Source organism: Cloeon dipterum, chromosome X (genome assembly GCF_949628265.1).
Source record: "Cloeon dipterum chromosome X, ieCloDipt1.1, whole genome shotgun sequence".
Classification (NCBI taxonomy): Eukaryota; Metazoa; Arthropoda; class Insecta; order Ephemeroptera; family Baetidae; genus Cloeon; species Cloeon dipterum.
The window spans coordinates 7,977,192-8,000,724 of NC_088790.1; the positions used below are offsets into that span (position 1 = coordinate 7,977,192).

A 23,533-nucleotide genomic window follows, 5' to 3' on the forward strand; every position below is an offset into this window, starting at 1 on the left:
AAGTAGAGATCACTCTTGATAAGTGCTATCAAGTCTGCGTATTAAAGAGAGAAACAATAATGGATTATTTTTATTCCTATTTTTATAAGAGAACCTACTTACGAAAAATATTTTCAGGCAGAATGTTCTGTACTACAAAAGGGCAAAGACCAACAAGGCTTAACTTGGTCTAAACATACATTTTAAAGAATAAATACTAATTTAATAAATGGAAGTCTAATTTTGTAAAAATTTATGCGTAATATGCATAAATATTTTAATCCAAAAATTAACTAAATCCAATTTATTCATTAAACATTTCAACAGTTTAATTTAAATATACTTAATTTATAGATTTTTCAGTATTTAAATTTTCGGAGCGTTAAATCTTGAAACACAAATCCATTATTTCTGAAAATCCTTTACATCTTTGACTTAGAGTTAATTTATATTCGAAAAGTGCAGCATCTATTATTCGAAATGAGAATAAACTATATTAGCTTGAATCTCGGCTGGATTTACTGATGCGTCATCATGCTGCTATGCTAATTTGTCTGATGAGCCGACGCTATATTCCACGATCAGGTGCACCTCCTCGTCAGGGCAATAAAAACTAATTACAGCCAATGAAACTCGATGCAAAAAGCCGGTCCGCGGTGCACGACCCCGGCCGGTGGTACCAATTGAATTATTCTTTGACCCAGTGACCCGGCCGCGTGAATGCCGAAGTGCTGCGTAATTCGCGCGACCTTGGCGTCCGCGAGGGCACTATCAATTAGGGTTGACCACCTCGCTGGCACACTGCACTGCACGCAGGGGATGCAGCCCCGCCGGCTGATGCGTGCGTGTACATAGAGTATATTTACTCGGGTGGGTCGGGAGGCAGCATCGAGTCGAGTTTGGGCCTAGCTCGAATCGATACACCCACCGCCCTCGCGCTCTGGCACCAATCCCTTCCTAACCCCGCGTCGCAGCCGCCGGCAGACTCGAAGACGAAGCGAGTGAAACAAACCCACCCCCTGGCCTGCCCGCCCGCGCGCACCACTAGCACCGCCGTGTGCGGTCTTTCTTCTCTCTCGGCTCTTCCTACCATTTGCTTTATTGACCTACTTTATTTATTCTCGCTCACTCGCTCGCTCGACCCCCTGCTCTCCGCTAATAACCAAAATATTGACTCTGATAAGAGCCGCGCCGCCGGATCAAAATAATGATTGGAAACACGATCGGCTTGCCGGCATCCATTTTCGGCTGCTTTTATCGCGTGCGTGCTGTGTGCTTGGCTATTTGTTGCCCTTGCACAACGCAGGATTTGAGATGAAACTGCTGCCGGCTCGGCCATGTGCGTGTGTTGCGTGGTTGTTTGCTCAAAGAGGCTTGCTGCCAGGTGTAGCGTGAAAAACTATCAACACATGGAATAGCCAAATAGTGTGTCAAGTGGAGCACGGAGGCCGAGCTTCCGTCAGGCCGAATTTAGGCACCTCCCGCCCAGCAGTTGTGCAAACTCTTTCTTTGGACATGCCGTGGTTCGGAGTCAAATCGATGGACTCGATAAGCGGCGCACGCAAACCGATTAAAATAAATATTTCAATTTCCTTAAATCGGCTCCATCCATTAACAGTTCTTGTGCCTGCCGTCAGACCAACGAATTTCCTGGGCATCGGAATAAATGAAAAGATCTCGAGCTCCCTTCACAAGTGGACGGGTCGAAACATTTTCGTAGCGTTTGAGGGCAATTGGCCGGTCATTAAGACTGCAGCAGCCCTTCCATCCCCTTTCGCTGGCGCAGTGCATTCGATACGTGACTGGCATGTGTATAAATCATCAATTAAGCGGAAAAAAAATCATTCGCTAATAGGATCAATGCGGCCCCTGGCCGAGTTAATTAAAATCGGCGGCCCCCGCACGCTTGGGCACGGCAGCTAATTAACTTCACATGTATATGTCTTGGGGAAAAACTCGCTGCCTTTGATAAGCTGGCAGCCACATCGCCGCCCCCCGCACCTCCCCAGGTGATTGATGTCGGCTCGAGGGTGGCTCTTACGGCATTTTTGGAAATTAAAGGCAACCTGGGGGCTGCCTGCGTGGGGCGTGTTTGATAATCATTTGATAGATTGCGCTTAGCGTCGCGCGCGGCCCTTGATTATATCCAGATTGATTTTTTGAAATTGTGTTCCGCGTCGCCGGGGAATCTTAACACACTGCAGGCCAACATGAATTGGATTGAGCGCAGCCAGCAGATATTATCTTGAACGAAGGTCTTCACGCTGGGTGATTAATCTGTTTTATTGGCGTTATCGACGCCGACTCCCTCGAATTCTTGCAAATCTGTACCGTGTGTAAGGCAATCAGAATTTAGTGTCACGTCATTCATCAAGGTCAATATGTAGAGTTGGGAACTTCAGGCGGTGGGCAATTTTTCACGTGCTTTCTTACATCGAATTACGCACTTTTAAAACTTTTTGAGAGCTTCAATTGTTTAAACTTCCAAAAACCATCAACATCCTACTATTAAATCACTGCCTTCTAGAAACCATATAAACGCGCGCACAAGGTAACCAAAATACCGTCGTGGAAATGATTTTTCCGTTAAAAAAGTTGATTTTTTTGTTCGCTCTCAGACGGAAATCATCGTCTAATTTATTTACTTACAGCATTAGCTAGGTTTAGAAATGTTTTAAAAGAGTAGGTATAAATTTTGTGGATCTATCCAAAGCAATAATATTAATCCATGCATTGGAATTCAGCTATAAATATTTATGATTAAAATTCGCAATCTCTGTAATTGAGATTTAACAGTAAAAATTGTTCTCGATTTCTGCAAAGTCATCTTTTTCTGTCTACCTATCAGTAATTATGTTTGCTCGTAATTTTCAGCCCTTTCAGGAAATTAAAAACAAAGGATCGCGTGGACTAGCACTTTTTCGGTCGCATCAAACTTTCAGAGATCTCTAATGCAAACATGAGTGCTAAGCCACGGAAAGAAATCCTTTTTAGCACACCTACGTCCGAGGTGCGAGTGCGAAGAGCAAAGAAAAGAGAGGCCTTTCCTTTGTGCACGCTGGCCTCGTTCAATTTGCACGGGCGCTCGTCTCGCAGCTTTTTATCTGCCGACGCAAAGGAGCGTTTAATTTTTGATGCGGGGCCAAACAGCGCGCAGCTCTGTCACCGAGAAAGTATGCAGCTCTCGCGGAGAGAATTTGCCCAGCGTTTGTGTGTGTGGTGTGCGTCGATCTATTATACAGCACAGGTGGGTTATGGGCCTATAAGGCACGCGGCGTACATACTGCCGCAAGGGAATTATGTCATGCATACAGCAAGCGAGAATGGCGTGCGAGTCGGAGCGCGCGATAAAGTCAGCTTTATTTCATACAACAGGGCACACAACACTTGGCGGTAAGAGCGAGCGAGCCTCAATCAATACGCGCAGGAGTCGAATCGATTGTCAGAACGGCGTATTAGTGCTGCTGCTGCTGTGTATTAGAGGTATGAAACAACCTGCGCCCGCAGCCCCCATCCCAAATTCCGAGAACGTGACCTCCACCAAGCCCCGACTCATTTCAGCCCGGACTGTGAATTGGAAATGAACTGCAGCACTTAAACAAATTGCACCCCTCCAAAATCTGTCATTTACGGCGCTTTTTTCCTGCTGACGGTCATCGCATTCGAATATCAAATGAGCTGAACGCAAATTTCCCAGGTTTATTTTGAGACTCCTTCTCTCTCTTTCTCCTTGAAGGATTAAATTATGCAGCCGCCCCGGTATTATTATTGCCATAAGGCGAGGAGCTGCTTGCTCTCTTCCGACTTTTTCTTTCTTTCTTTCTTCTCTCGAGGAAGCATTTATTTTGTTTGTTTCTGCCGGGGAAAATTGAGTGCGCGTCGGATTTTTCGCGAGACGCCGGGGAAAAACGCTAACTTCATTTTCCGAGGAAAGATGCTGCTGCTGTGAGTGCGTGAGAGCTTTTATAGTTTATGAAGTTCTGTTTGTGCCTGATGTCTACTCTTCTGTCGAGTAACAATGGAAGAAAATGCAAGCAGCCCATGTAGTAATCGCGTAATGCGGAAATTTTTCTTCGCGCACCATTAGTCGGCTTTCCAGTCGTAAAACAGACACAATGCAAATAAAATTGATTCACAAAACCAACATGAAAAATTTTATCGTTCATCTCCACAGCAGCATTATTTTTTGTCTCTCTTCCAGAGACTGGTGCAATAAATATATTCACGACTAACTAGATATTTTAATTATCTGAAATTGACCTCAAGTTCTTTGACACCTCTGCTTATGGTCAATCAAATTTGGGAGCGAGATTTTTTGCTACAAGACACGTGTTTACAAGACATATGTTTGCCATTTTTCCCTATCACTCCCGCTCGAGTGAGGACTGTGCCAAACAAATAAAACATTTTACCATTTCCAATCCGCAAAAGTAGCCATAAAAACTCTGTTAAATTTATTGTCTATTCTTAACTTTTTTGCTTAGTTAATAACAACATTCACATATTTAGATGAAAATGGGAAGAGCATAAATAAAGCATTTGCAAAATGTCTCTCGAGGTAAATATAATTTTAAATTAAAGTTTCGCGTTCGCTGTGACAGCAAAGACGTCCAAAATCTGAGGCTTCCTTTTTCACTTTCGCGGCTGGCAACGACAAAAGTCTTCACCGTCATCCTCCTCTTTTTTTCTCTCGTTTTAAGAGGACGAAAAATGTTGGTTGCTTAGAGTGGCGGCGAGCTGCTGCATGAATGCCATCATGATTAATTCAAGCTAAAAAGGATGAACTGCGCAGTACCTGCAGCGGCGAAAGCATCTCCACGCGGAGCGAAGGAGCGCTGCCGTTTTAATTTGCGCTAGACTTACACGACTTCTCTCCTCCGAGGCGGAGATTTTATTATTTTTAGCTGGCAGTCGCGTGCGATGCACAAAATGCTGGGCTGCAGAAGTAAATGGAAAATAAGCGGCCGCCTCTGCCGTCATCACTAATTCACGGCGCGCTGCGGGAAAGAAAAGCGTTCATTCAGATGAAAGCAGAATCTCCGGCAAGCACAACATCTGCCGTTTGCCAGGCTCAAACAAAGCGATAATTATGCAATTACGCTAATGGCGGTCCGCTGGCTGTAGTTACACTATCACTTTCCAGCGGCGGCGAGTGATTTCGCCCCTATGGAGCAATGCGTCTTATGCAAATGCGCCGCGCGCCGCAAAGGAATTAAGAACCACCAAATCTTGGCAAATGAATTATGGAATTGCGGCGGCAATTAAAAATTAATTCTGCACACTCGCGCTCCGCTGACAAAGTAATTGACCCAGTTTCAGTCTCTCATTGGATGAAAGGACCCGGCCGCCGTTGCCACTACACCCTTTACTATCCAATTAAAAAGGACTCTGGCGCGCGCGAAACGGGCCAAAACTCACTCTCGAACTGCGGCGTCAACGTGACTTCCAGCGAGAAATTCGCCGCCACCGCCGCGCACGGGGCTGAGTCACAACCAGAAAAGTGTAATTACGACTTCAAAGCAAGCACCCCGCGCCACCCGCACCGCGCGCGCGAGAGCTAAATGCCGGCGAGTTTAGTGTGCGGCTCGAGTGAATAATTAAAGCCGCACTCGAGGGAATCTTTAAAACCAAAGGTTCGCTCTTGAGTGAGATGAATGTCTGCAACACTGCGTACGCCACACGTCTCTGTCATGCATGTGCGTGCGACAATTGCGGCACTTGCGACTACGGCGTCACTCGCTCCTCGCCCGCACACTTGTGAAAATTTGAAAACTTTTATTCTGCAAAAAATTTAGGCTGTAAAAAGTAAAACGACTGAACAGAGCGGTAATTTGAACATTTAATTTGACAGGATGAATCTAGAATCAAATCATCAAATCATAAATTTAACTAACCGCTTTTTGAAGTAGCGGCTGTTGATTACAAAACATATTTTCGAATTTGAACTGTTGACGGCTGATGAAATTTCATGTTTCTTTGAATTAAACCAAATTTTCCTCCAGTTTCTATGACAATAATTTTTAAACTAAAATTTTGAAAATTCAGGCAATGCAAATTAGAAATTAATTTAATTAATTGAGTTAATTAACCAGTCAGGACTTGGAACACTTTTTTCAAGTCATTAATGAGAGCTCTTCGTGACTTTCCTGGCAAAAAAAACTAAACAAATTCAAGGAAAGTAAAGAATGGTAATTGATTGACCTCATCTCAAAGAATCTACGTTCTCAATATTAGCAGTCCTGATTGATAGGAGACTGGTTTCAAAATTCGATTTAAAACAAATTTGAGAGTAAGAACTTGTTAAGACACCTGGCTTTAGTCCAATTTTAGCCTACTAAATTTTTTAGTTTTTTTTTTGCTCTTTTTATTCCTGTCCTCTCGGACCGGGAAGGGCGCGCACTGCACTAGCACGAATGCTGAAACCCGGGTCCCAATAACACCGCGAACGGATAACATGGGCGCACCAGGCCGCACAGGGACCCAGCCCACTCAAGGGCCACTTGCCTCCGCACCGAGGACTGCATTGAAACGCTAGAAATTCGTCCCGTGAAGCCAAATCACGCATGCTGAAAAGGTGCAAACCAGCAAGCAGCGAGTTGTAAATTTAAAATTAAAAAAGATGTTTCAGGTTTAAGTAAAAATGATGTTACATTGCATGTTAAAACATGAATCTTGATCTATTTTGCCAGCTGGAATATTTAACACGTCTCGTGCGCAGTGAAATATACCGAGTTTGTGTCATCTGTAAAGGTGTCGGAGTGATAAATAGTTTCGCCGCCTCAACTCTGGAGATTAACAAAGCCTAGGCGGTGGATCGCGTTTTTGCCGCCCAGTCTTATCTTGAGCCAAACAAGGCGAACACACATGCACGCGGCCGATGATTCACAATGCTAATGAATAATGCACACTCGGCGCTTGATTAATTTGCTCACGACCATTTAAGTCGAGATCACGCGATTGCGCGATTTTACTTCGGAATGTGGACAACGAGAGTGTGGAACAAATGGCTTGCATTTGTACTGCTGGCCCCATTGTGTCCAGAGGAGGACTTTTCGCTCGCCGCTCGATTCGACCTGACCAAGCGAATCACGAGCATATATCAATTAGATCGACTTGCAGCACACAAAGAAGACACCGCAGCCTCATTAAAAAGGGAGTCAAGGCTGAGAGCTTTTTGGTTGGTTTTAACAGAGTCGACGCCAGGCTGATAAGAACACTAGTTCAATTTCAATCCGCCTTTTGTGCCCCTTGTTTTGAATGTACAGTTTCATTGACAAAGTCTTGGTTGCGTGTTTGTCGTGCGCAGTGTAAAAACAGAAAATGCGTGGGAACAACTCAATTTTCCTTCCGCCTCGCATTTCCCGTGGCAATTTTCCAGCCAGGGTTGCGCGTGTTCTTCCAAGCGACGACAGGACAATATCATTTTGTCCGCTTCGCAAGCGTGACAGGCTTTCCAAAAGCTCGTATAATACGTGAAAATATACGACTGCATGCGTATAGAGAGATATAATCCGCGTGTATGTATATGTTTAAAACCGCATAAAACACCCGGGTGCATATCACATTTTACGAGCCGGAAAATAGGCTCGGAAACGAACGAATTTTCCGGCCGGTGAAACGCAAACGTGTGCAATATTGATTAACGAGAGAGGGCTAATTAAACTGCTCGTCTCGCGAGACGCTTTACTTTCGCATTTTCAACAGATATGCAAATGAGAAGGTGTTCCCCCGTCGCCTCATTGATCACCCCAGGGGGCGGAACCACTTGGCCAGGGGTCAGGTTCGTCGGCCTTGGCTGACCTTTGCCGTCCGCCCGTTTTATTATAACTATCATTATATACGGGCATTGAATTCAAATTCATGAATGCGAGAGCTAGAAACTTCCTTCTTATCGGCAGCACACGCTAACGAATTTACATTTTGATGAATCGTCAATGTCCACCACCCCCTTGAGTTATCGCCGCGGTCGCGGGGGTCACGACCCGCCTAATGGGATGCCTGCGCGCCAACTTAAGGATTCACTCGCGCCACGTATGCGTGACCCCGCGCAGTGAAACTTTCCTTTGACCTTTCTTGCGCAACATTTCATTCGGCCAGAAATTATCTTCTAAAAAACCCCTTCAATGGTACTGGTTTAAATTAGTATGAAAAACAAAAAGGCATTTTTTGTCAAATATTTTTAAAACATTAGTTAATTGTCTAAGGATGATTTTGAATTGTTTCATCACTAGTTTTGTCCTCTTTCTATGTTTTTGTTAATTATCTATTTATTTCTTGGTTCATTCTATGACAAGGTTTTGTTGGTCAATGTCTGTCTGAACCCTTTTGTAGTTTAATGTACAATTTGTAAAGGACAAAACTAAACTGAAATCAAGACTTTTGCATTTTTAATTTGGTCGTTTTGGAAAACAATCATCGACATAAAGTTATTCGATGCTGCCTTTATTAATTTAGATTTTGTTTTTTATTCTGAACCATCTGTCATGTTAAGATTGTAATTTGGTGGTAATTTGCGTTTTTTTATATCGCTCACAAAATAACTTGCAATTTTATTGGCCAACACGGCATGACATGTCTTTCTTTAAGTGCTTTGGAGTGAAAAGCTCTAACTTAATAATACGGCAAAATGCCGGCCTCTTCAAAGAACGCGGCCATAAGTGGGTTGTTTTGTTGACGAGCTTTTGTGGCAGCAGGAAGATGACACAGAATGAGCAACATTAGCAGCCACTAAATTTAATAGCCTTCTAGAACGCGGCGGAGAAGCTTCGGGTCATAACAATTGCGATGCTCGTAAGAATCGCGCAGGGTTTCATACACACTGGCGTGACTTGCATGTTTATGCTCTTAAGTAATTGACAAGTGCGCCGGAGAAATTTTCCTGCCTCTTTTTGCCAAGTAAAAGTCGCACACGAAATGAAATCTTGGCCTCGTGCAGCACAAACAAACACGCTCGAGTCTGTTTTGGCAGCCTTTGTGTGGGTCTTTCACGAGTGGCGTGTAATGAAGTGCCACGAGATGATATTTGCTATTGGTGCACCGCCGGCAGCATATTTCTCGGGGGCAGTTGGCACGGTGCCCGCGCCGAGCAGTCAGGAAGAGGCTCTGAGGTGATTTGCGGGCCAGCCTAATTTACAGCGTGCGACCGGCAAAGCGGCATTCGACGAAGACAACCAGAGCAAAAATAGGTCTTTTACGGCCCATTAAAAGTAAGAAATTTATTTCGATCATTGTCGTGTCCGACTTTATGTGACGCAAAGAATCTTCTTTTGGAAATTCGATCTTGCCAGCCGATTTCCAGCCTTCGAGATAACATCCTCGCTCTCGTGATTAGACTTTCAGATTTATGGCTCTTCTCCCGATGATGTGTTATTTTCTCTGCCCAAGGGTGGCAGTTATGTAAATAGCCATCAAGTCCAATAAAGTCGATGTTTTGTGACCGTTCAGACTGGCCTGATGTCTTTGTGCCTGTTCGCCTACTTGCTGGAGCGGACTGCGTCGTTCCTTATTAGAGATAATTGAAACGTTGTCTTGCTTGAATGCAATTCATTTTCCCTAAATGAGATATTCAAAAGTGGAAAAAATAGCTCTTCAAATGTGGTACTCGAAATAATATCTACCTCATTTGAAATTGCTTGGATTTTGAGTGAGAGAGGGTTGTACCTCAGGAAAATGAGTGGCAATGGTATAATTATAAGAATTTATCTCCTGTTCAGGGTATTTGTACCCTGGAGATAGGTATAGCGGTCAATACAATTAGATTTAAAATGAAGTCATCGGTGGACTGAATGACGCACGAGCTCTTGAAATTAATTTCAGTTGACGTGATAATTTCCAGAACGCGCGCACTTTCACTCTCTAATGAAGCAGAGCGAGAGAACAGCTCGATCGATTGCGCTGGCGGCCCAAAAAGCGAACGGGCTGCGACGTTCAAGTGCGATCGCAAATGGCGAATTAATTAATGTGGCGTGTGATTAGAGACGCGTGTGACGATAAAAATAACCAGCAGGCGAGAGGAAGCGACGCACGCATACAAACAACTCGGTTCTGCACCATCAATCTCGACTGCGCGATTATACGTCCGTGCACACGGCTTTGCTCGCAAACCGAATCAGCAGAGCTCATTTGCGAAATGAATTATTACCGCTTTTTCCCCTGCCACACTGACCGACTCAATTCGTGGACACACACACGCAGTGCACCTTGTGATTTATGAATGTGTGTGTTTGCACAAGCGCCGGCTACTCGTGGTAATAATATTGGGCTTCGGTTTGCGCACATTCGTAATTGTTATCGGCAGAAACCGCACACGAGAGCAAATAGTGCCGCGTCATACCGAGCAGGTGCAATCTTAATTAATTGGGCTAGATCGATACGTGCGTTTAGCTTAGTTAGCCGAAATTGGAAAGCAATTAGTGGGCACCATTGTATACCAGAATGTGCGGTTTTAAACTGTGCTGTGCAGTGACTTCCCGAGAGCTCCAATCGAGGAGAGTATTGTTTCATTTTTTAGTCTTGTTGGTTCTTGCCGTTTTGCGTCGCACAAGACACTTCCAAATTCTTATTATTTAGAAAGTGGCATTTACAGGACAATAATGAATAGCATTTTGCATGGTTTATCACTCCTGCGCGAGTGAGGACTGCGAGTGCAAATTCTGTGATATTAAACAAATTAACTTTTACCATTTTTTTTGAATGTGTTAAAAACAATCTGACGTTGTGCCAAGCCGCCAAAGCAAAAACGAGCATTGATATGTGATTTAATTACTCTGTATTTTATGTCTGTTGCACACCTTTTGGTGTTTAATAAATATTTCATCATTTTGCATGGTTTAAATACAAAACTTAAAGGGATCAGAAATATCATAACACTTTTTTACACAGTGCATCTAAAGAAGGATAATAAAAAATCTTGTTTTGTAAAATTATTCCACGAGAATTATTTCCAAGTTCTTGCTATACAGCCTCTCGAGTGGTTCTGCCATAACTTTCAACCAGCAACCAGAGCAATTAATCTTCCGTTACGATGGTGAGTGGAGTCGCCGCGCGTCTGTTGAGAGTTTGCAATTAGCTGAATTAGTCAGCAGCAAAGTTGCTGATGGAGAGGACAAGCCCGATTTTTGCAACAATCCTCTTTGCGGCGCCACAAAGTAGGCCCTGCTGCTGTTGCGAAGATAAGACAGTTTAGAGCTCACTTGCGTCTCCGCACCCGCCGGACAGTAATTCAGGCTGAGTATAATGCAGTGGTGCGGTGAATTCGCCCGCAGAACGACGCTCATTTCGCCCGCCGCTGCTCGGTCACCAATTTAAAAACACACAGAAAAAGAGACAACGGGCCAAGTATCATCAGATGGCGGCGGGCGATAATTCGCTAATTAAAATGCAAATGCGCGCTGCTGCGAGCTTCATTTTTCGTCGGCCGACCCCGCTACTCCGCTCTTTTCCCAATTCCCGGCATTCTCACTCACTCCCTCGTGCTCCGCCCCCCTCCCTCTCTCCGTCCCTGTACTTCTCTCGTGGTCTACATTCGCAGAGAGAGGAGTTTCAGTGCGCGGAAAGTTTCTGCATAATTTGCCTCGCACAATGGCAAATCTAGCCTTTGAGTGACGGCATTTGAAAAGCAATGAAAATCGATTCGTGCGCGCTGCTTCAAAGCGGCCATGTATACGCGTACAAAGGGAGATTCGGCGCCCACTCGCTCGCCTTGAAATCCTTGGCCTTATTATTGTTTATAAAAATTGCCGCCGTTATCAGCGTTATTATTTGCTACATTATCGTTGCATTTCGGCCTCGATCTTGATAGCGTCTCGCCGCGGCCGCTTTGATGGGCCGATGCCGTGATTCCGCCTTTTCTCCTCCCTCCAGCCGTCACTGACGGACGGACCTGATTTACCTCGCTGATAAACCCCCGCTCGCGGCCTAACATGCAAATTTTCCCCAGACTTTCGGCCGTGCATGTTCGTTTTCCGCTGTTGATCTCGTGTGTATTAAAAAGTAAAATTGCGATTCCTGCCTTTTGACGTGGTAGAAAGCCGGAGAACGAAATGGAAGGTCATTCGACGGTCGTGAAAGGAGAACAGTATTACAGACGGACCTCTAATGTTTCACAATTTGCATTCTGTTCAATGTATAACTAGAATCTAATTATAGTTCTTTATTCTAAACTCTGTAGATCGCGGCTGGCAACAACCCTTGACAAAACATGAAATGGTGGCCTAAAAACCCAACAATAATCGACGTCTATTTTAATATCATATATATTTCTCACCAAAAAGTCATTGCATTATATATCATGGCGATAATTTGATGCTTCGAAAAACTCAAGATAAAAATGTTTCTTATTCTGCTCTTTCCAGAAGGTTTAAGTGGCTGAGATCTATTTCCTCATTTCCACACCAACAACCCAGACAAAAATCAACAGTGGTTCAATGCCAGAAAAATTGAGAAATAACTCAAAAATACATGGTTATTTTCTCGTCAAACTATACAAATGTTCATAGAGTCTAAATTCAAGAATTAAAATCTGTCGAAAGCATTTTTGATGTACTTAATAGTTGCCTGAATTTTTGCTCCTAATTCCTGTGGTAAAAAATTTCGTAGAAACAAAAAAACGTTAATTTTTGGCCTGAAAAACTGTTTGGCCGGAAACACCGACTAATTTGAAAATTTGATAATCATCTTAAAATAAGTCCTAAATTTGATAAAAAAAATACGAAATTTTTCCATAAAATAATAAAAATTTGACAGTTAAAATATTTACTAAAAGTAGTTTCTTCGACCGCGCTGAGATTATTAATTCTATTTTGTCCTCTTTATTGGCGTCATTAAAAGTAATATACGTCGACTGTGAGCGAAATCGATATTCGTCACGGAATTCGGCTGCTCGAAGGAAAAAGGGTGAAGAGGAAATGAGGTGCAAATCGCATTATACACAGCATTATCGTGTGTTGCGAATCGAGCAGAAGGGTCGGTTGCGCTTTCAACAAAGAATCGGCAGCAACCACTTTGTGCGTGCGTGTGGTGGAATTGTGGGTCACAGTCCAGGGCGAGATGGCGATGAAGCCGTATCAGGAGCAACTTCAAAGGGACACGACAGCATCAGAATACAAGAAAGAAATTAGCTCGCAACAACAAACACTCACTCACCTTGACCAGAGCTGTTTTATAACAATCCCCGCTGCGAGTCGGTGATTTTTTCGCACACAAAAACTGGGTTGACGTCATGGCCAAAAGTTTCAGATTATGAAACGGACAAGCCGAGCGGGCGGCTCACGCTCGAACAAGTCGCAACTAATTTTCTGGATTTTGTCACAAATGACTTAACTCCCTGTCATCCGCACGCGCAAACCAACTTTCGGTATCTCATTAGCTCGCCAAATCCCCGTTGTGTGTTTAACTAACATCGATTTGACTCAGCACCCCCCGACTTACGTAACGTGCGCGTTTCTAAATTGGTCAACGAGTCGCTGCAAACGGAAAAGTACGAAGTGTGTCAAATGCAGCAAAATCTTTTCACACGTGGCGTGCGTCAACAGATAAGTACTCTCGCATCGGTAGTCAGCGAAAAAAATAAACTGCAACCGATATCCTTTCGTCAAGGGGCGAGAGGATCTGGCGTTGACTGCAAGCTCATTCATGGTGATGAAAACAAGCGCGGCGGCGGCGGTTTAACAACCACATTTTGCCGCGCGGCTGCAAATTTACGTCAACACAGCAAGTGCCGTTGGTCTTGAAATATTTACCGCCTCTTCTGCCGACGCAAATGACACAGTCTCGGGCGCAGCCGAGCAGAAGCGCTCGCATCAGCGAAATCCAGCCCTACTTTGCATAATTCATCCGATGGTGTTTGAGGATAGTTGGCCCCTTTCTAAATTTTTTGTGTCACAACACGTTTTCTGCAACAAGGCCAATTTTTGTGCTTGTGGATCCAAAAGGTCGAGAGTGCCTTGTTTTCCAATCCCGCCTCAAGAACTTTTTTAATTAAAAGCCAAACATTATAAATGAAAAAGATTAATCCAATTAGAATTTCACTCATTCCAGTGCCCCGGCCATAATCCGTTTTGAGCGCTGCGGAATTAAAAAGTTCTTGCAGCTGTAAAAACTTAATGATAATTTCAGCCAAGTTTGCTGATTTCATTAAACTTTGAAACGGTGAAAAGCGCAGTTCGCTGTCGTGTGTTGTTATTAATTTTTTACGACGACCTCCGCACTCTGCTCTGCTACGCACTTTCGGCGTTAGACTCGTTGAACCCGCGCAAACGAACTATAGTGCTTGTGACACTTTTGAATTAAAGAATGATGCACCTTGGCTGCAAGCTCCTCGCAAAGCTAAAAAATTAAATGGATGTCCTCCAACTAAAAAACAAGGGACATTTTTACATTCGAAAATGGTACCATGCACTTTGGCTCAAATGATAACACTTACAATCAATTCGAAAATCTTTCTCGGATCGAAATTTTTCCTGCAAATGGAAAGAGAAAAATAAATATCTCGTACATTCTTTGTATGGTTCTCAAGGTCTCATCAGCAGTGAAACAAAAGCTACACTGCGGAAATTTCCAATGAATTTTGCTTAATATGGACCGTGGAAATCAAAATCAATTATTTGTATTCAGTTACTAGGCAAAATTAAAAAGAAAACAAGCGATGAAACTGAAACATTCACAAAATTCGCAAGTCCACGCATCCATATATAACTTTAAGAAAAAGCACATATTTTTTTCGTTCGCTTAAAATTTGATAATATCTTTGGATTACAAGTGTAACTTTGTCCTTATCACCAACCTTTTTGAGGGCTTTCAATTTGCAAAAATATTAACCATATGCATCGGAATGCTAAAAACATTTGCGCTTTATCACGGTTTAAGTTGGAATGTGGGCGATCTTAAGAATCGTTCTGGCAATTTTCTCAAAGGCAGCGGCCGAACGGTTGAGTTTGGTCCACGCCATTCGCAGCTGGCGCATAAATAGCCGGGCGAGCCATTGACGGAACGTGTGTTTGTGTGTTCTGCGCTCACTTTATGGTATGTATTTGTATGTGCTTCCTTGTATATATGATGATCGCCAGGCCGCTCGTCGTGTATACACACAGACACGATAGTAGAGCGAGGAAACGGAAGACGTGCATATGGCAGGCCCAAGATGGCTCACATTTTCGCGTGCACTTCTCGCGCGTGGATTATTCAGTTGATTATTATTCTGCGCTCCGTTCTCGCATCGCGTGCTCGCGTCTTAAGTACATAAGCTGTGTGTTGTGTGTGTTTGTAAACAGTAGAAGCGGGCTGCTGATGCGATGCAAATGCCCTCGCTGCTTTTTTTTGTGCTGCTGCCGCGTTTTTTATCATTGTTATTTCTTCGCCAGGGCGGAATTAACGCCACACGCGGCGAAATCGATTTTTATTGCAGCACCACGCAAGGAAAATTGCAGAAGCGAAGGCTGCAGATTTAGTCTTTTCGGGTGACAAATCATCCAAATCGTGAATTATTCAACGACGACAGTAAAATATTAACAACCTTTGCTCCACAGCTCCCCCTGCGTAAATAAAGCACACACAACAATAAACACGCCGCAGGGAGTGAATTAAGGAAGATAAGCCACTTTGTGCGTGCGTGCATATCCGAGGTGGCTAACAAGTACGGAAAGCAATAAAACAAGTTCGACTCGCTTGCGTCGCAATCCAAGGCTGTAAAGGGATTAGTTCAAGACAACTAGTCTTTGAACATAGAGACACCTATGGTCTAGTACATACATATGTGCACGAGGATATGCTGCGAGGAAGTGAAGTGTCAGGCTAAGCCGATTAAATAATTAGTGGACGCAGGATTCATTATGCATCAGGGCCGCTGCGAAGAGGACTCTTGGAATTGCCTGCCTCTTCGCTTATTATGCACGCCTCGTGCCCTAATTTGCCGAATCTGTTACCCGCAAATAAAATTAAATGCGGTTGAGCAATTACACAGGAGACGTGCCTCTCTCTCTCTCTCTCTCTCTCTCTCTCTCTCTCTCTCTCTCTCTCTCTCTCTCTCTCTCTCTCTCTCTCTCTCTCTCTCTCTCTCTCTCTCTCTCTCTCTCTCTCTCTCTCTCTCTCTCTCTCTCTCTCTCTCTCCCCTCTTATTCTGCGGGCTTGAAAACAATTTGCGGACATTCGGTCTGGCGTATTCCCACGTCAAAAGTGAGGTAGCGTGGATAAGACAGGAATTCGCACTCTACGGTACAAAAAAAAATTAATTCACAGCTATTTGATTCTTGGAAATATGTGCTCCCGTATAATCAAGAACTTTCATCATGAAACATCTTTAATTTCCAAAAAAATTTCTCATCAAGGTCGATATTAATCATATTTTGGATGCATTTATTTGAAATTTTCAATGAGCAAGAGAATATAAAGCAAAAGGCATCACGGAATTGAAACGAGGAATGAAATTCCCGGCGCAGCTGCGTGTATGCCGGTGCACACACAGGTCGTTTAATACGGAACATTCAAACGTCGCGTCTCGTGGTGATCATTATCCGTATCAACAGCGGCAGAAAGCGATTAAAACGTGGATGGCGCCGTTCGCAGTTCGCAGCCGTTTTTGACACACGACACGACGAGCCGCCGCGAGCGGTTGCACGGTGCGGTTAATGCGTGCGATAAAGATGCGCACACTCCGTACAAAAGTTCCAACAGATGCTGCTCCTAGTGCAAACGTCACCGTCTGAATTTCTCTTTCCCTATTGAATTATTATTCTAATGAGATGTTCCGGACCACACACACTCTCCTAGGGAGAAAATCAACATGGCGCCGGGTGCGAGAAATAATATAATTGTCCTCTGCGTCAAAGAGCTGAATACACACGTTTGCATACCCTCGTGGCTCCGTCGGTTTTTTCCTTACAAGGAAGACAGTCGAGGAAAGTTAGGATGATTATCTTAATCTATCCCTGGAAAACGTCTTTTGTGTTGATCTGCATAACTTACAGGCTGGAGAGGCGAGGAAATAAATTTACTTTCGGATGCAAATTAAATTGTACACTTGCGTGCCGCTTATCACGCACTCCGCAGTTTCATTTACAATTCAATTCAATTACACGAGACTCGAGTACACAAAAAGCCGATTCTCGTCGCCTGTGCAGCTACGAAAACGTGTCGAGACCCAAATATATACCTTTTCCTCCAATTCGACGAATTGCCGGCCGTGGAGGGTAATAATAATTGCGCCCGTACTTTCGTGAAAAAAAGATCTAGCGTAGAGGTACATACGTGGCGTGCGGCAAAAGTGCCAGCCAGCGGCGGAGTCAATCGAACAGCCGCGGAAAAACAATGATAAATAAACTCTGGGCAGTGGACAAGCGCGCGAGAGTGAATTGGGTGAAAAAGTTGATCGTGTTTGTTTTATAACGAGACCTGAATGCCGTTTTGCCAGGGCGAAATATTGAATCGAAACGGATGAATTTTACACCGGCTTGTTTTTGTGCTCACAGTTGGCGAATTCGTGCGCCAATTATGCTTTGTTGCGGTCCTTTGTTCGCTCTGCCGTGACAGGTTCGAACTGAAAAGGCCTTTTCGAGCCCACTCTTGAAAGTGCGCAACGCACATAATCCCCTGCTCGTTGGCCCATCGAGCTTTCCGCTGAACACGCCCGCCGCACGGGTTGCATACACTGCACACTCGAGACACGCGGCCGAATTCGCAAACTTTGCAAAATTAGCTGCCGCTCCTCGACGATGCATGTCGAAAATAAAAGTTGAGCAGCACGCGAAATGATAAATATCGTCATTTAAATCGATGTGAATGAATTATTTAAATGCTTTACACGTGATTTGAATTATGCATTAAAAGCCAAGAAGTGCTCTCATTAAAATTCTAGCATTTGACGTAAGTTATTGCTATAAAGAACTGATGAAAATACAAACTTTCAGCTTTACTCTAAATCTGTTTTATTCCATCAAATATACGACGACTTTAAAGTTAATTGTGACAAAAGTCAATATCACGCAAAAGCAGAGCATGGATGCTCGATTCTCAAATAAAATTAATTAACTGTTATAAAATAAGCACAATATAATCCGAAATTACAACCCACCGACGTGACATTTCCTTTTTCTCTCTTGTCTCGCCGACCGAATACAGGTTTCCGCACTCCAAAGCAAAGCAGTGACCTCGGCTCAGGTATTTATTCCCTCTACATTGTTTCACTGTGTCTGCCGCTGCAGTACGTATCTAGTAGACGATCCGACTAACTCACCCCCACTGCTGGATCAAACTCTCACGCTCTGTAATTTATTCATCAAACAAGCGAACGTGCATTTACATCCAGAGAGCGACCAGTTTGCTCTCTCTCCTCGATTTCATGCCGATTGTGCAGCAATTTTCACGCTAGTTCGAACCAACCAACTAACTAGCTGGCTGACTCCTAGTACCGAGCCACTCCTCACTCACCACCGTAATATTGATGCTATCTATCTGTCCCCCCTCTCTCTATCAATCTATCTATCTCTTTCTCACTCTGTATACTCTCACACGTAGCTCTCACCGCGCCGAACGGCTGGCGTTAATGATTGTCACGCATCAATGTTGACATTTTCACTTTCTGCGTTGTTCATCTCCGTCCACGTGCGTCGCGTGCTCTTTTTGGTGTGTCGATGTAGTGTTTTGTGCCGAGCTGTGCCCCCTCCTTTCTAGCTATTTGTCCATCAAGTTCAGCCAAAATGCATTACTCGAACCCGCCTCTCCCGGACGCACGATCCATTGATGTTTAGCCGTGACTTTGGTTGTTTACTGACTGTGTGATGTCGTTTGGGCTTTCAAAACCCATTGTGCTTTCCAAAGAATCGCGGAATTTTGACACTTTCAAAGGAGTAAGAAAGTTGACGATTGGCACGCAAGTCAAAATACCGCGACCGCCTCAATGGTTCCCTTTTCTCCCGTTCATCTCTCCCACGCGAAATCTCACATCTGCTCCTCTATACTATAAGAAGTTTTTCTTTCATTCTTCATTTCTGTCGCCACTGTATTGGAACCTCATTATCATTTCATCTAGCATTTACTATTTTACTTCTCACACTTCGCTCAGCTGCTCCGTTGGTTTTCGAATTTTTCTCTGAACAAAGAAAAGTCTATCCTGTTTCAGTGTTGAATGACTAAAATGTAATTTCTTCCGATTCCAGCACCAGAGTGCAGCACAAGCCTTGGTAAGTGTCCTGAATTCTTTCGTCATCGGTTTTGTTCCTTAAGATAAAAAAATTGAAAAACAGGAGTACATTTTTCTCCCTATCCCTCTCTGTCTGCCTGTCTCTCTTTGCTCATTTTCAATTTCGCCTCCCTCCAAACAGCAGACGGAATAATTATATTCTCCCTCTGTTTGCGGATTCCCTCCTTATTTCTCTCGATACCTCCCTTTTGCGTTTCTGCATGCAACATGGCTTTTTGCACGGCTTTCTTTGTTTGCGCGTCTCTTCTCTCGTTACTCGCTTGTTGTATGTGTACGACCGACACGTGTTCTCCTCGCAAATTTTTTCACAACGTGTATGCAAATGGAATGGTGGTATTTTCACGTGAGAATGCCGCCTGCGAACACCCGCTGCTTTCTGCTGCAAAGTGGCACGAAACGTGCACCGCCGCCTTGTGGCATTGTTTACAGAAGCGATACCAGACTCCGAAATCGAATTCGCCCTCGGCGCAATTCGGGTCAAGACTATACACATGTACTTTTAAAAGGCTGCACAGCCTTGAGATTAGAGATGAAAGCCGGATCATAAAGCGAATATCGAGTGACCCGATCACAAGTTTCGTGTTTCGACAGATTTTATTTGCGTTGTTAGAATGTAAAGGTAAAAAAATTCAAATAATTTGGGTTAGGGATTTTAGACGACGAATTTTAAAATTGTAAGGCAATAAGTATAAGCATGAGTTATTAAAAGAAATTTTTAAGACAACATTCACCTTAACAAATATATGATCGATCTAAAAACATCAAACTCGTTTAATGCTTGCAAGCTAATTTGTCTTTTAATTCGATTTTTAATGGGGCTCATTGTTATACAGTGTCAATCAAAGATTCGTGACTTGTATCGACCTCGCAAAATTAAAAGATCCTAAATTTTAAGCATACTTAAATATTCAGTTTTATATTCACTCTCTGGTAGTATCTAAAAATATTTTCCTTTTGAAACGCCACGCGAAAAAGTGCAATGAATCGTGCGTAATTTAATATTATTTGAAACACTCTAAGCGTAAATAAGCCTTAACCAAACTTAAAAAAGGCGTTAAAAAAGCATCAATTTCCAAATTAGGCTTGTGCTTCATTAAATTTTGTAGAAAATAAAAATTTACTTTTATCCACGCTGAATAAATTTTCCCGAAAATTCGTTTGTTTTTGTTTTCGTTAGCTTGTTTCTGCAGGTTGTGTTTCATTTAAATAATTTACAAGATGAACCAACAACAATATCATCTCGGCTTATACAATCAAAGATTTTTGCCTAAAATGTTTCGGTCCAGGAATCCTGCTCTGACCCCTGATAGAGGTGCACGTGCACTAGCCGCTGGTTATCCATGGTGGAATCGTCCGTTTGGGAGCAATGAAAGTTGCAATTTGATATGTCTCTAATTGATGAACACTTTGTTGTTCGCGCGCTGGCGCCACTTTCGTTTGTTGGGACACACCCCTGAATAAAGTTAGTTATGGCTGACTAGGAATGGAGCGTGTTTGTGTTCTACGAGGCTCCCTAGTTAAGAGGAATTGGGCGAAAATAGAGACCTTTTATTCACTGGCAATTGGCCTAGGAAGAGCCGAAGGCATAGCAAAGCAAGAAGTTAACAATTGGCGACGAGGAAGTGTGAAGCGGACCGCAAATCTCTGAAGAAGTACACCGCGTGCGTATGGGTTTGCCGTCAAAACGTGTGAGTGATTCTCAATATCGCTGAAAATCAAGAGGATCAGATGGCGGAGGACGAGCAAGAACGACCTGTGCCTCGCGAGGGAGCAAGAAGAGGGAGACGGCCTGATCCGTTTAATCCGAACGGACCGTTATCATTCGATGAGTATCTCCAAAGGTGGGCTTTCCATTTTCGGGTGCAGAAGATTACGGATGCGGAAGAAAAACGAGACTATTTTGTAGATGGCCAAGATGACAGGACTTTCAGCATCATCAGTGAAATCTGTACGCCGACCATGCCGGAAGAGGCATCGTTTGAGGTAATCACGGCAAGGTTGTCGCAATACTTTGTGCGAAACGAGCCGCAGAAGATCGTTTATCAAGATCAATTCAACCAGCGTGTGCAAGGACCACAGGAGCCGGCTGCTGAGTATATCGCAGAATTGTCAAGTTTGGCTACGAAGTGTGGTTTAAAGGCAAGGGAGGAGTTGCTGGTGCCAAAGATTATCAGTGGTTTAAAAAACATAAAACTGAAAGAAGAATTCTTGGCGGAAGACTCAGACAAGCTGACCTGGGATTTTGTGACGGCAAAGATCTATGCGCATGAGCGTGCTGCGATGAGTGCCCAGACGTTATCCGGTGCAGCAACATTGAATCAGATGGGGGAGTCGGCAGCCAGGAGATTTGGCAAAAAGGGCCAGTTCCAGAAGCAGCAACGGCGACAGGGAAGTGGGCAGGAGGACGAAAAGAAACTGTCTTGTTCTGGTTGTGGCCGCCGGCATGAGCGAGCAGACTGCACGTTTAAGGATGCGGAGTGTTTCGTTTGCCAGAAGAAGGGACACATCGCTCGTGTGTGTAAAGCTAAAGGGAAAAAGGGTAGTGCTCACCTTGTACAGGAGGAAGAGGATTTGGAGGAAGGACAGGCGGAAGCTGTTACCAACTACCTGTTACAGATCGAAGCAATGCCGACAGCCAAGCAGGGAAAAATCGAGTTGGAAATTCCACTGGCTGGTCGTAAGCTGTTAATGGAAGTGGATACGGGAGCAACATACTCACTCATTGGCTGGCCAACGTTTGTAGACTTTTTCCCTGATGCTAATTGTCTCCAGCCGAGTGATGTGAAGATGAAGACTTGGGGCCAAAGTGGAGATATTAGAGCTGCTGGGAAAATTATGGTAGAAGTGAAGCCAAAGGGTGCGCCGCAAGTGAAGTTGGAACTCCTTGTCATGGAAAAGGAAGGCCCTGCTCTGATTGGAAGAAATTGGTTCAAGCCACTGGGGATTTCAGTGCAAGTTCCGGAGTTGGGGGTTACAAGAATACCTCCTAGGGCCCCAAAGAAAGTATGTTTGCCTGAAGTACTCCAGTTGTCACAGCTGCCACCTGAGCTGAGTGAGTTTGCAGAAGTATTTGAACCAGTGTTGGGCCGGTACAAGGGAGAACCTGTCCATATTCCTTTGAAGCCTGCCGCTAAGCCAAGACAGTTTCCAGCACGAAATGTCCCTTTCGGTCTGCGAGAGAAAGCAGGCAAAGCGATCGATGAGCTGGAGAAGAAAAAGGTGATTGAGAGAGTAATGTTCAGTGAGTGGGCGACGCCCGTAGTGTACGTGGAAAAGGGCGAGTCAGTGCGGTTGTGCGCCGATTTTTCAGCGACCGTCAACCCTGCGTGCGCTTCGGCGGATTTCCCGTTGCCGTCAATCGACCAGCTGATCTCCGGTGTGAAACCTGGCAGTCATTTTACTAAAATTGACTTGGCAGATGCCTATCTGCAGTTCGAGGTGGACGAAGAGTCGTCCAGGATGCTGACCATCAGTACACACAAAGGTAGATACCGCTTTTTGAGATTGCCCCCAGGATTGTCAATCTGCCCTGCTATTTTTCAAGAAAAGAACCAAACTTTGATTGGGCACATTCCTGGGGTCAAGGTATATTTTGACGATGTGCTGATCGTGGCAGACTCAAGGAAAGAGTTATACGACAGAACTCGAGCAGTTCTCCAAATTTACAAAGACAATGGCCTGAAAGTGAAGCTCACCAAATGCGTTTTCGATGTTGCAGCGTTGGAGTTCCTCGGGTACAGCTTTACGCCAGAGGGGGTGCGAGCTACACCAGAGAAACTCAAAGCCTTGGACGATATGCGAATGCCGGAAAACGTGGATGAGTTGCGTGCCTGGCTCGGGTACGTGAATTACTATGACCGGTTCATTCCGAACAAAGCAGCTATCCTGACCCCTGTCTACAGATTATTGAAGAAGGGTGTCCGGTTTAACTGGTCTACTGAGTGCCAAGAGGCTTGGGACAGAGTCAAGGAGGTTCTTCGGAGACGGTTTGCACTGGCGTACTTCGACCCCGCAAAGCCGCTCCGCCTGGCCTGTGATGGAAGCAAACGCGGAGTAGGAGCTGTGTTGAGTCAGCTGGATCAAGATGGCCAGGAGGTACCTGTCATGTGTGTGTCGCGAACCCTGAAGAAAAGCGAATTAAACTATTCACAGATTGAGGTGGAGGCATTGTCTGTCGTATGGGCCGTCAAGAAACTGAAGAAATTCCTGTGGGGACTGCCATTCGAGCTGGTGACTGATCATAAGCCACTGCTTGGAATCTTCGCCAAGGGCAAGCCTATGGCTGATGACTTGCCTTCAAAATTGAAGAGGTATTGCGTCTTCCTGAGGGATTTTGATTTTGTGCTGGTCCACAAACCTGGA

At 44.3% G+C, this 23,533-nt stretch overlaps 1 protein-coding gene across 4 annotated transcripts in view; it reads left to right on the plus strand.

Moving 5' to 3' along the window:
- Nucleotides 1-23,533, plus strand: part of Nckx30C — a 97,573-nt gene that overhangs the window by 10,181 nt on the left and 63,859 nt on the right. For 3 of the 4 annotated variants that reach the window (XM_065494532.1, XM_065494536.1, XM_065494533.1), the window contains exon 3: nt 19,128-19,151. The exons of the other annotated variant lie outside the window; for it this stretch is intronic. In XM_065494532.1, coding sequence (XP_065350604.1) covers nt 19,128-19,151 — 24 coding nt within the window. The remainder of the gene's footprint in view (nt 1-19,127; nt 19,152-23,533) is intronic. 4 annotated transcript variants of the gene reach the window in all.